General features: G+C 28.2%; 4 protein-coding genes across 6 annotated transcripts; 2 read left to right on the top strand and 2 right to left on the bottom strand.

Annotated features, from left to right (window-relative positions):
* Nucleotides 1–192: 192 nt before the first annotated feature.
* On the bottom strand, nt 193–2,932 carry LOC145936026 (speckle-type POZ protein-like). Its single transcript, XM_083037894.1, has 2 exons — nt 2,334–2,932; nt 193–1,480 (listed from the first exon to the last, which is right to left on the bottom strand). Exon 2 carries the CDS (start codon nt 1,464–1,466, stop codon nt 438–440), a length of 1,029 nt encoding a protein of 342 aa, XP_082894020.1. The 5' UTR covers nt 1,467–1,480; nt 2,334–2,932; the 3' UTR covers nt 193–437.
* A 206-nt stretch (nt 2,933–3,138) lies between these two features.
* Nucleotides 3,139–8,504, top strand: Gclc (glutamate--cysteine ligase). 3 transcript variants are annotated; one of them, XM_083038171.1, is made up of 9 exons: nt 3,139–3,849; nt 4,855–4,964; nt 5,313–5,498; nt 5,573–5,745; nt 5,836–6,053; nt 6,176–6,544; nt 7,088–7,435; nt 7,832–8,013; nt 8,132–8,502. In XM_083038171.1, the coding sequence occupies exons 1-9, from the start codon at nt 3,700–3,702 to the stop codon at nt 8,307–8,309; spliced, it is 1,914 nt and encodes a 637-aa protein (XP_082894297.1). In that variant the 5' UTR covers nt 3,139–3,699; the 3' UTR covers nt 8,310–8,502. The 3 variants fall into 3 exon arrangements, with proteins under 3 accessions (XP_082894297.1, XP_082894298.1, XP_082894300.1); XM_083038172.1 differs by lacking the exon at nt 4,855–4,964 and having other exon boundaries at nt 8,132–8,504; XM_083038174.1 differs by lacking the exon at nt 3,139–3,849 and having other exon boundaries at nt 4,861–4,964; nt 5,296–5,498; nt 8,132–8,503.
* A 696-nt stretch (nt 8,505–9,200) lies between these two features.
* Nucleotides 9,201–10,517, bottom strand: Mpv17 (Mitochondrial inner membrane protein MPV17). The gene is made up of 4 exons (XM_083037914.1): nt 10,056–10,517; nt 9,777–9,886; nt 9,433–9,654; nt 9,201–9,358 (listed from the first exon to the last, which is right to left on the bottom strand). Exons 1-4 carry the CDS (start codon nt 10,126–10,128, stop codon nt 9,230–9,232), a joined length of 534 nt encoding a protein of 177 aa, XP_082894040.1. The 5' UTR covers nt 10,129–10,517; the 3' UTR covers nt 9,201–9,229.
* Nucleotides 10,518–10,798: 281 nt separating this feature from the next.
* On the top strand, nt 10,799–12,681 carry Spt-i (serine palmitoyltransferase subunit I). Its single transcript, XM_083038418.1, has 2 exons — nt 10,799–11,850; nt 12,032–12,681. The coding sequence occupies exons 1-2, from the start codon at nt 10,950–10,952 to the stop codon at nt 12,541–12,543; spliced, it is 1,413 nt and encodes a 470-aa protein (XP_082894544.1). The 5' UTR covers nt 10,799–10,949; the 3' UTR covers nt 12,544–12,681.
* The last annotated feature ends 329 nt before the right edge of the window (nt 12,682–13,010 follow it).

Below are 13,010 nucleotides of genomic sequence, written 5' to 3'. Positions count from 1 at the left end.
ATATATAATGTTCATAATTTGAAGTAATAAAAGTCCAGATCAATTATGATATAATTTAAGAATATCATATATTTAATATATATTAAATGAACTGAACAAATAAAATATACTTAATCTATATTTCATATTACATTGCATTAATTATTTTTAGAACAAAAGTTATCAATACTTATAAGAGATTAGGTTCTACTAGCAAGTATAATAATAAATATTGCTGTAATATATATATTATATAATATAAATATATAATATAAAATCATATATAAAATTATCGCACGTTATATAATGTAAAATCAATATTTTTCTGCATCTTTCTAAAATAAAACTGAAAACGGCTTTTATGGGGGGGGGGGGGGGGGGACATTTAACATGTGAACTTTTTATAAATGTAAAATTTAGATATTATAATTCTAAAGAATTACATATAATACTTTAAATTATATTAGATTATTACAACATGAATAAGGTAGTTTAATATTTTCAATCTGAATTAATAACTCAGGATATTCTTGCATTAATGTTTTGAAATTTGAGGTATTCTCAATATCTTTTATATGTAATTTGACAAAATCTTTGGCATATTTTGTCAATACTGTTGCATTATTTACATATGCAATCTTTAAAAATTCTATAACATTTTCCATTGTTATATTTGCAATTAAATATTGTTCACATATTAATTTAAGATCTTTTATATCATATTTTTCAGCTGCTATAAAAAGTTCACATGCTACTTCTGCATCTGTCCTTACATCTTCAGATAAATAACCATTTTCTAAAAAAGATAACAATTGCTGTAAAATATCGTATTTTATATCAGTTATTTTTACTTCGTTATTTGTATTTTCTATCAGATCACAGTTAAACATAGCTGCAAAGACTTTACTCTTTAAACATAGCAAAATTCTATTTGCGTGGAGACGTTCTTTGTTTATTACAAATGTAACAAGTGTGTCCGATTTTTCATTTGGAACAAAGGATTCCATATCTGTCACAGACATCTCAACCGGTTTGTATAAGTAGTTTATAGTACTGTTACCTAAATTCTCAAATATATGGAATCTAATACATATTGTAAGTGTTCCATTAGGTAAATATTGTTCGGTAAGAAGTAATATAGGTATGTCACACAACTCTTTATGTGTCTGATTGATATTACATCTTGATGATGCAAACTTAACTTCTCCTTCAGTAGTGATAAAAAAAACATTATAAGAAGCTCTAATATCTTTTTTATCACATTTTATACTTTCATCTATATTAAGACAAAGTTTAAAACTATTTGTTCCAACAGATATATATAAATAAAAATTATTATTGAATATATTAGAATATAACTTTGAAACAAATTTTGTAGTTTGCAAAAAATTGGCAATACTCCATGTATAAGATAATGTTTTTAGCTCTAGTTGTGTTCGACAATGATGAATGACATCTTCAACTCTACGCACTGCAGAGTCATTCATTTTTATTATCAATCCTGCAAATAATAATATATTTTTTTATGAAAATTAAATATATCTTAAAAGATTGCATAATAAAGCTTTTATATTAGTACACTGAATAATATGCAAATACATTAAAAATGATCTATTAAAGTTTCATGTTTTGCAGTTATTTTATAATCTAATATTAATTATCCAAAAATTGTAATACATCATTATTCTAATAAATAATGAATAATTGAGTATATATAATTAATGCTAGATATTAATAATTAATTATATTAAATATCATATATGGAGGTGTATTGGAATTGGAAGGTGAATTATGTTGTAACAATGTTTATAAATGTTTGTAACCGGAAGTTCGTCCTAAGCCGAAAGGCAAGGACTATGAGAAATAAATAATATTAAATATCATTTTTTTGCTAAAAAATAGTATTGCGATATCATATTTTAAAATTGATGGGAGATTTCAATATATATAATATGTATAAATATAACATATAATATAAAATGATTAATTTGCTATTATTCTTCTTTGAAACATATTGAAAAAATATTGTACTATTCCTACAAAATAATTATATTTTTTTGAAAATCTGATAAAATAATATTACATTTTTTACAAACATCTTTATTATTTTAATAGCATAATAGTAATTATGTAGCATCAAATAAAAATGAAATACAAAATTTAATCAGTAAATATTCACAAATAAGGTCACCATCTTCAAAAATCAGTAACTTTGACATATATGTTGTCAAGGTCACTGAGTACATGCAAGATGATTTTAGCTGTGGCTCGTTTTATTATTCGACATTTATTATTTGACATTTTTGAACGAAGAAATGAGAAATGTTTAGAACAAAGAAACACATTTTACTTACAAATGAGTAACGCAGTTCAGTGTACTCGTTTCGCTATTTTCGTTGTTGATAATAATGTTGTTGAATCTTTTTAGTTTGATAACGGATCTAAATTTAATAGAGAGAAGTGCACGTAAAGAATAAATAAAATTCTCACGCAATTTCATACAGCCATAAACTTCCCTTAAACTTGTGACTGTTAAAACATTTTATTACTTCTTTTGTTTTTTTTGTTCAATTTTCAACAGAAGGGAGTTCCCCAATAAGGCACCTTTACACCGCTACATTTCCGGCCGGCCAATCATCATCCGGCTTCCCGACAAGCACAGTCACGCGAATTGTAGATGGTACATCGAGTGAGAGAATTCGGAATTTAGCACTATCACAGAAATTCACTAACAGTGCTGCCACAACACGAAACGTAAATTTCCTTAATTCGTATAGTGAATTGTTTTCCGATAATCGCGATCGCGTTTAGAAAAGGACGGAGCGTTTCGTGTCACTATTTTCTCGATCAAACGAGTCAAACGTCATCGCGCGCACTTTCTCGCTCGAATCTTGCTGCGCGAATGACGACGACGCTGTGGAATGCGGCGCGCATTTTGGGGGAAGCGGTGGGGGTGGGGGGCATACCAAACCACGTGACGCGGTCACGTGACGAAACGGCGCGCGCACCCCCCAGCCCCCACCACCCGCCGCGGCACGTCGGGACCTGAAATTGGCAACACTAGTGGTGGGGGCGGAGAGGGAGCGGAGTGGGGGTAGCGCGTGGGGAGAACGGGAGAATGAAATGTGGCGCGTGGTGGGGGACGGCGTAAGGTCACTCATTCGGTTACGGTCACGGCGTCACGTCACAGCTCACAGCTAGCGCGCTGATAGTGTATTATTATTTAACTACATATGTTAATCATTTTGATCAATTTGAGTGTGTACGTTTTGACCAAATCTTATTATAATCGTTTTAATTCGTGTGTACGATGTCCAATAATAAACTTTCGTTTTTAGATTCTAAAATATTGCTAGTTGAAGTTACTAAAAAGCAAGCATAAACCTTTGAAATATTTATTCATTCTATATATTTAGTTTTAAAATATTAATATTTTATTTATAATTCTTTCAATTTGACGATATTTACATTCTAAAATTTGCCGCTTTATCCAATCAAGAATATGGCGACATGTCACGTGATGCATGACCACTTAACATCAAAGTGTCAACGGTGTCGATGCTTATCGTAACTGATTATACTGTGCTCCAATATTATATGAAGTTTCTGAACACGAGTTAGTACGAGTCGTGAATTGGATCGGTTTTTTTCCACGAAATTTATTCTGAAACGTTAATTTTCGGAGGCTGTCATTGCGTTCATCGATCAAAATCTGCGAAGATGGGTCTACTTTCCGAAGGGAGTCCCTTAAGTTGGGAAGAGACGAAGAAATTGTCCGATCACGTGCGCAAACATGGAGTTATTCAATTTATTAACCTTTATAAGAGACTCAGAGATCGACAAGGAGACGTTCTCAAATGGGGTGACGAGGTACATACATATGTTTTACAACAGATTGAATTAGAAATAAATTTAATTTCCAATGTTATCTCCTGAAAAATTGCATTGTATAATTCGTGTTATTCATTTTTAATAATAATATAGTAATAATATATTTTATTAACAATATAATTATTAATATAATTGTTATTATAATTTATTATTTATTATTTTTGCAATATTATTGAGAAATTGACCAAAGAAATTGTATTCCTCTTTTTCAAGATTTCTCTTTTTTCGATTTTTCTTTATAAGTTACAAAAAAAAGAAAAAGTAAATAAACAACGCGATGCGATTGAGAATTTTTAAAGTCCCGAAAATTTTTCTATTTGATAAGCTATTGCGTTATGTTTATGTGTGTTTCTTTCTGGAAAACTCTTCTGCTTCTGATTGTACAATGTTTTTGATATTGTACATACATCGTGCAATTATCGCACAATCGCTGGGTAATAATTTATTACCGCGCCCGTTTGTACTGTCATAATTTTTTTTAGCTAATCGAGATATCAATTTATCACTTCAAGCTTACATTTCTCATTGTCATGATTATTGAATGATATATTGTTCTGCCTCTTTTCTGTGTATATTAAAAAGTATTTTCACTACACAGTAAAAAATTTCAGAAATAATTTTTATTAAAAAAAAACAGTGATAATTGTAGATTAGCACAAGATTATTTGAATGCCTTTGAATCAAATATTTAATACTTAAGAAAATCATATTATTTTTAGTAATAATTTTATTTTTATAAGTATACATACACACATACATTAAATATTTGATTAGGTTCAAATACTTTTATTACACTTAATATATATAAAATATTTCAAAGCAATATATATAAAATATAAATAGAAAATTTCTTTTGCAATCCATAATATAATTTATTTTTTATATTTTTTATATTATTTTATATTATTTTGTTTTCACATGCGATTCAATCTCATTAATATTTAACAATTATATTAACAATTTTTTTATGTAACATGATTATAGGTAGAGTACATGCTTATAAAATTTGATGATGATTTGAAAACTGCAAAACTTAGTTTAAGAGCTGTGGAAATATTAAAAATCTTAAATGAAAAAGAAAATGAAGATCCAAAGTAAGTTGACTAAATAGTACATAGTTATTAAAATATTTCTTTCTCTATTTAATAGTATTGTAAATATTAAATAAAAATTACTAAAAATTTTTAAATTATCATCATTTTTTTGTTAATTTTAAGTAATCCTTACTTTTAATTTGAGACTTATTGAGATAAAAAGTGTAAAATTGGAAAAAATAGAAATATCCTTTTTTTTTTGTCAAAATTTTATTTTAAAAAGTTTAAACTTAAATTTCTGAAAGAATCTGATAACTAAGTTGTTTTACGTTATTTTGTATTATATTTATATAATAGGATTGATTTTTAATAAATACATATAAAATTATAGTATAATTATTTTCACAGAAATGTAAAGTCACTTTGGAGACCAGAATATGGTGCTTATATGATTGAAGGAACTCCTGGAAAACCATATGGAGGATTATTAGCTCATTTTAATGTTGTTGAAGCTAACATGCGTTATCGAAGACAAGAGGCAACAAAATTACTAGAACCTAATGAAGTTTTAATGTCACTAACTGTTTTCCCAAGGTAGTAAAGAGAATAAATCATTAAATGTGTACTGAAATATTTTGATATTATATAAATTTTTATTTCTGTTACAGAGTAGGAGCTCCTGACTTTACTGATCCTCCTACTCATCCAACATTCGATACTGGTGCCTCCAAGAGCTTATTTTTTCCTGATGAAGCTATATATCCTGGTCATCCACGTTTCAAGACGTTGACTAAAAACATAAGAGAACGACGTGGAGAGAAAGTTGCTATAAACATTCCTAGTATGTAATAGCATTATAAATAATATTGAAAATTTTTCTATTTTCTCTAATTTTGTATAATTCCATGATATATAAATAGAATTTTTTTAGTTTACAGAGATGAAACTGTGCCTCTGTTATTTAAAGAAGATCTTACCAGAAAGGGAGATGATGGATCTTCTTCTAAGGCAGCTAAAGATAATCACATTTACATGGATGCAATGGGTTTTGGGATGGGATGTTGTTGTTTACAACTTACCTTTCAAGCATGCAACATACAAGAAGCGAGAACATTATACGATCAACTGACACCTTTATGTCCAATCATGGTTAGTGTTAAATAATATTATTGCTTAACAATTTTTTCATTTTTTTTAAATTTAACAATAACATACTGTCAGAGTGTTTTTTTCATGCATACGTTACAGAACATTTCTTTAACATTCGATAGTTGGCTTTAACTGCAGCTAGTCCGTTTTATCGCGGTTATATAAGCGACGTTGATTGTCGATGGAATGTCATATCCTCATCAGTGGACTGCAGGACACAAGAGGAACGTGGATTGAAACCTCTTAAGGAAAATAAATTTAGAATTAGTAAATCCAGATACGATTCTATTGATTCGTATCTTAGCAAACAAGGAGAAAAGTATAACGATGTCCCTTTGACATACGATGATGAAATATATAAACAACTATTGGATAACGATATCGATCATTTGCTCGCGCAACACATAGCTCATTTGTTTATCAGAGACAGTGTATCTTTGTTTTCTGAAAAAATACATCAGAACGATTTGGAAGATACCGATCACTTTGAGGTAAGATTACAATTGTAATGCTAACTTATGGATATTAATTGCAATTGCATAATTAACGTTTACACAATCTATTTATATATATATACATACAGCGTCTCATTAAAAAAAATATATATATATACATAAATATATTAAAAAACATCGCATTTTAGAATGGTTTGAACAAAAGTTGTTTGATTTTGAGGAAGAAAGAAATTGATAATTTTAAGATTATTTTTCAAGATTATTTGAAAGTCAATCTAGTTTTTTAAATAAAATCACTTTAATTTTTTTTATATAATCGATTCCTCACAATATTTAACCTTAAAAAATTATAAGGGTAAGATGGCCAAAGAGTGAATAATTTAAATATCTTATAAAATATTTATTTAAAAAATTAAGATTATCAACTTCTTTCCCCCTCAAAATCAAACAACTTTTGTTCAAAATTGTTTTCTAAAATGCGATGTTTCTTATATATTTAAGCATATTTTTTTTAAATAGGACACGTTGCGTATATTTATTTTAACACAATCATAAAATATATTGTTTTTTCTATTTTAGAATATACAATCTACAAACTGGCAAACTATGCGTTTTAAACCACCACCGCCAAACTCTTCTATTGGTTGGCGTGTAGAATTCCGTCCATGTGAGGTTCAAATCACAGATTTTGAAAATGCTGCAATAGTTTGTTTCACGGTACTATTAACAAGAGTCATACTGAGCTACAAATTAAATCTTCTAATTCCAATCAGCAAGGTTGATCAAAATATGGTTAGGGCACAAGAAAGAGATGCAGTCAAGGTGGAAAAATTTTGGTTTCGTCGTGATATTACTTCAGACATAAAATCTGATGATGCTCAATCAGAATACACCGAATTTACAATTAACGAAATTATTAATGGAAAGGTATTTCATCTCATTTATCTCAGAAAAAATACGTAATATTTTATATTATACATATAGCTCGTGTTTTTTTATTTTTAATAAATATTACATTCATATATTTAACCCTTTGCGAACTACTCAGAAAATGCTTGCTATATTGTAAGGACGAACTATAGAAGTAGTCATTATTGTGTATAAAGCCTTTCTAGCTATTACAAACAAAAAATATGATCTTTAACAAATTATTGCTAAATTAATAATGCAAATTGCAGATAAAAAAAACTGAGCGCCAATATATCCATAGAAGTCAAAGGGTTAAATAATTTATTCTAATATATTTGTATACAATTATTTTGTATACAAGTTTCGCGATAAATATATTTTCTAAGTGATAAATTCAAATTTTGTGTATTTTAGGATGGTGTTTTCCCTGGTCTTGTGCCATTAGTTAACTCATATCTCGCTAACATGGATGTAGATGCTGATACACATTGCACTATACAAAGATACATAAAATTAATACAGAAACGAGCTTCTGGAGAACTTTTAACAACTGCAGCCTGGCTAAGGAAAGAAGTTATTTCACATCCTGAATATAAGTAAGTAATATATATCATATATACTTTTTTTCCCCTTATATTATCGATATTGTAAATTTAGATAAATTCGGTATTTAAATGTGATATTATTTTAATAAAATATTAAATGCAAAAACAGGCATGATGCTGTAATAACACAACGCATCAACTATGACTTGCTAAAAAAAATCCATAGCATTGTTTCCAATGATGTGTTATGTCCAGAACTACTCGGACAGTGCATATCGTCTAAAACTACCGATACTATACCTGCTGCTGTTGCAAAAGCAGAAAAATGTTCGACAACAAGTTGTTAATGATAATGATTTTGAGGCATTTCAGGTAAATCAGTAAATATCTTTTGTAATGTCCTTATATATATATATATATATATATATATATATATATATATATATATATGTATACATATTTAATACTGTTAATCTTTGTAATTAGATAAGTACATTTGCGTTTACTATTTTTGTCAAAATTTTTGTTATAGAATAAAAAAGTATAAAAGAGAAAAAATATAGTGTAAAATACAAAATTTTATATTTGTAATTTTATATTCCATTTATGTGTTATAGATGTATTACATTACGTACTTACACTCTATCTATAAAATATATATGTATAATAAGAGAGCATCATAATTTTCAATTTTTAAAAAGGAGAATAGTATTGAATATTTGTACAAAGAAAAAATTAAAATTTTATTGATATCAACATTCCGCATAAAACCATTCCATAAACTAATAAATGTTTAATTCATTTAAATATATTACTTAATATCAGGGTTTTGGGAAAGTTTACTTTATGAAACTTATTATATTACTGTTATTTTTCAATTGTAAGTCGTTATAATTTGTTACTTTTTTAATGTTTTATATAAGTTAAATATTTAAAAATTTATATTTTTAAATATTATTTTATATTAATATTTTTATATAATTTTTATATAAATATTATTTTATAGATTATTATATATATATTCCTCTTCTTTTCTCTCATATCTCATTTTTTCTATCTGTTATTCTGCCTTCTTTGTTAATATATATATATAAAAATATATGATGCAATCGTCAAAAAGAGATTATAATTTTATTATACAAATAAATATTTTTACAGAATATTTTAATTGTAAATATGAAATATTTTATTTATTGTATACATATTAAAACTTATATATTTATATACAAATTATTAATTTGTTAATTAGATATACATTTATCTAAATTCATTGTTTGTCCAAACTTGTTCTGTATGAAATATAACTATTCCACAATAAAGCAACTGACTGTACAACTAAAGCTTGATAATGTAAAGGTATGAAATAAAAGTTTACAAGTTGTACCATAGGCCAAACCTAAAAATAATGCAAAATAATAAATATTAAAGCAAGTGAAAGAAAATTCAGTTTGTATAAAATATAATAATTACCTTATAATTATTCACTAAAATATCACTATATTCATTTTGTATTTTAATTTTTAGTTTTTCAATATCTTTTCCTTGACAAATACCAATAGTAACTAGTAAAACTGCTATGAACGTTGGTGCAAATAGCAATTGGTCGCAAGCAACCTTTTTCATTGCAACGGAATAACCTTTAGAACCTATATATTTATCTAAAATACCATACCATGTTCTTGTTGCTGGACCCTACATAATTTATCACAAAATTAAATTCCAAAAACATTAAGCATATACACTAGAAACATCTGTGTAAAAGATACTTTAAATTCTTACATATTACGCAATATTTGTAGTATAAATATACTCACACTAATACACAAACCAATCCCAGCAAACTTTATTGTACGCACAAAATCAATGGATTTCGAATTATCTATAAAATTCTGTGCAATCTGATCACCAAGTCCCATTAATATTCCTATAAATTCATATTGTATTACAATAATATATATGTACACATACTATATCTATATATATCATAGTATATTATATGTATATATATTTATATATATTCAATTTTATATGTGTATATATATATATAATATTATGATATAATTATATTTATATATTAAAATGAATTATATTACCAGCTTGCACTGCTTGCGTACCCACTGGATACATTTTTAACGCTTTCTGATATATTTTCCTTATATTTAGCATAATTATAAATCATTCAACATTATTACGTCGTTTAATAAACAATTATTGTTTATCGATAAAAAAAAACAATGATTTTATAAGTTAGATCTATTAAATATCTTTTCTTTCTGCTTCGTAATTGTAATATAACAAGGTAAAGTCCAATCAGCGTGACTGCACGTTCAGCAAAAGTTAACGCTTAGTAAACGCTTTTTAAAAGCAATTTTGATGATTAATCGTTTTAGGTTTTAGTATCTTAAAGAATATAAATGGCATCACTTAAAAATTCATTCACAAGTCACAAGTTTGTTCTGAAATGTTATTGTGCTCTCTCTCTCTCTCTCTCTCTCTTTCAGAGCCACAGATGTCAATCAGAAATATCCTGTAGTCAGCCATATTGAATATTATTTAATTCATGTATATTCGCCCAGATGACAAGGAGGCTATCTATATTTTCTTATATGATCTGTGCCCAATATGTTAAGGCTCATTCAGACAGGACGCGTCAAGCGTCAAGCAGCGAGCAGCAACCATTCAACAACCAATAAGCGAGGTAATATTAGCAATGGCGTAAAAAATATTGCCTCGCTTATTGGTTGCTGCTCGCTGCTTGACGCTTGACGCGTCCTGTCTGAATGAGCCTTTAGGAATTTGTAATCTTTGTAACTATGTACAATATGTATATATATATATATATAAACTTATTTTGTGTGTTAAATCAGTTTATCAGAATTAACGTTATCAATGTTACGCGGTCGAAGATAATATTCCGATTGAAATCTTATGATATATATATAGTCGCAGGAAAATAGCGCATATATTGCTCGGATAACATAAGAATAATGAGCACGAAGTTTTTATTTATCGAATCAGTGGAGATTTTGCGGAGTACGTTACCGCATTATCACACCTTTTTAGAAGTGATCTTGGTGATCTGGCTGGCTTGGTTCATCTCCAAGAGACGAAACAACAATCATGGCTCGACACCTCCGAGAGACCTGGTGGAACGTAAATTAGCCGAATATCGACCGGAATCTCTGGTCCCGGAACCCCCGGAAGGCCATCCCTCGCTGAGTCCCAGATACGTGAGTTCTAGGGTCGGGAAACGAATAACAGTGGATGGTAAAGATTGCCTCAATTTGGGCACCCATAATTATTTGGGATTAAGCGACAGTGAAGAAATAGTTGAAAGCGCAGTGGCGGCTATCAAGAAATACGGCGTTGGCTCTTGTGGTCCACGAGGTTTTTACGGAACCGTCGACGTACATCTCGAATTGGAGGAACGTTTGGCTAATTTTATGAATGTCGAAGAAGCTATCATCTATTCCTACGGATTTGCCACTGTCGCATCTGCCATTCCAGCTTACTGTAAACGCAACGATCTGCTATTCGTGGATAGTCAGGTGAACTTTGCCATTCAAAAAGGATTGGATGCATCTCGCGGAAATATTCAATATTTTGAGCACAACAATGTTCAAGATTTGCATAGGCTCTTGATGAAGCAAGCTGAAGCTGATAAGCAACATCCTAAGAAAGCGAAAACTAAACGTTTTTTGATTATAGAGGGTATATATATGAATACAGGAAACATTTGTCCTTTACCAGAATTATTAGACCTTTGCAAGAAATATAAATTGAGGATTTTTATCGATGAATCAATATCGTTTGGCACCATCGGTTCACATGGAAAGGGTGTTACTGAATATTTTAATATTCCCAGGAGCGAAATAGACATGATAATGGGTAAGAAAAATTGTACATTGTAAAATCACAAATAATAATATATAAATATATATATATATTTTTTAAATAATTGTTAAACTATTTTATATACTTATATTAGTTTTTATATTATATATTATTTTATATACACACATGCACACACATACACAATAATGATAGCATACATCCTTACATGTTTTAGGATCTTTGGAAGGGGCTATAGGAACTATTGGAGGCTTTTGTGTAGGAACATCATTTGTTATTGATCATCAACGATTGTCTGGACTCGGTTATTGTTTCTCAGCATCTCAGCCACCCCTTTTAGCATCCGCTGCTATTACTTCGTTGGATATCATGGAAAATAATTTACAAATATTTCAAATATTAAAAAACAATGCCTTAGCAATGGACAGCGGTCTTAAACAAATACCAATGTTAGAGTGCGTAAGTTTTACGGAATCTCCTTTGAAGCATGTATATTTAAAAGAGAAGAAAGATCGTGCCATTGAAGAAAAATTATTATCAGCAATATCTAGTAAATGTGTAGAAAATAACTTGGCAGTTATACTTCCCGCTTATTTGGAAGTGGACAAAGTTTTACCTAGACTTAGTCTTAGACTTTGTATATCTGCTAGCTTAAATCAAAGCGATATCAATTTTGCTTTAAATGTTTTAAAAAAATGTACAGAGGAAGTTTTATCATTTCATGATTGAAACTATTAAATCTTAAGAAAAAAACATACAAGAAAATCCAAATATATACATTAGAAATAAATTTAATAAAAATTTATATTACATCACATGTATTAATGTAGATGTAATTCGATAAGTAAATTTCTTTTTTTAACAAAATATTATAGAGTTATATATTTATTATTATTATTACTAAATAAAATAAAATGAAAAATAAAAACATTTGATAAAAAGTATATATATAAATAGGTATGTGTATATCTTTTTGAGAATATATTTTTATACCATTGACAAAATATTATTAAAGATCCAATTCTGTATAAAGTTAAATGATTATCAAATAGGAATGTATCATAAACTTCAAAATTACATGTATATAAATTGTTTATATGTTATCTATAGTGTTCACATAAATTTGTTTATATAGACAATGCAAAATGTAAGATGTGTGATAATTAGTCAAACTATTTGGAAAACCTGATTCTCAA

This window comes from Prenolepis imparis, unplaced genomic scaffold (genome assembly GCF_030444845.1).
Source record: "Prenolepis imparis isolate NDT839.2.m4 unplaced genomic scaffold, iyPreImpa1.0 SCAF_5, whole genome shotgun sequence".
In the NCBI taxonomy this organism is placed as follows: domain Eukaryota; kingdom Metazoa; phylum Arthropoda; class Insecta; order Hymenoptera; family Formicidae; genus Prenolepis; species Prenolepis imparis.
The sequence above is the reverse complement of the archived record's forward strand: the minus strand, read 5'-3'. Positions and strand labels throughout refer to the sequence as shown.

Bases quoted from the DNA above. Each gene is read 5' to 3' on its own strand.
- Spt-i (XM_083038418.1), top strand. From the start codon at position 10,950: ATGAGCACGAAGTTTTTATTTATCGAATCAGTGGAGATTTTGCGGAGT. The intron at 11,851-12,031 runs GTAAGAAAAATT...TACATGTTTTAG, and splicing joins CGAAATAGACATGATAATGG to GATCTTTGGAAGGGGCTATA.
- Gclc (XM_083038171.1), top strand. From the start codon at position 3,700: ATGGGTCTACTTTCCGAAGGGAGTCCCTTAAGTTGGGAAGAGACGAAG. The intron at 6,054-6,175 runs GTTAGTGTTAAA...AACATTCGATAG, and splicing joins CACCTTTATGTCCAATCATG to TTGGCTTTAACTGCAGCTAG. The intron at 6,545-7,087 runs GTAAGATTACAA...TTTCTATTTTAG, and splicing joins AAGATACCGATCACTTTGAG to AATATACAATCTACAAACTG.
- Mpv17 (XM_083037914.1), bottom strand. From the start codon at position 10,128: ATGCTAAATATAAGGAAAATATATCAGAAAGCGTTAAAAATGTATCCA. The intron at 9,887-10,055 runs GTAATATAATTC...ATGAATTTATAG, and splicing joins TACGCAAGCAGTGCAAGCTG to GAATATTAATGGGACTTGGT. The intron at 9,655-9,776 runs GTGAGTATATTT...TAAATTATGTAG, and splicing joins GGATTGGTTTGTGTATTAGT to GGTCCAGCAACAAGAACATG.
- LOC145936026 (XM_083037894.1), bottom strand. From the start codon at position 1,466: ATGAATGACTCTGCAGTGCGTAGAGTTGAAGATGTCATTCATCATTGT.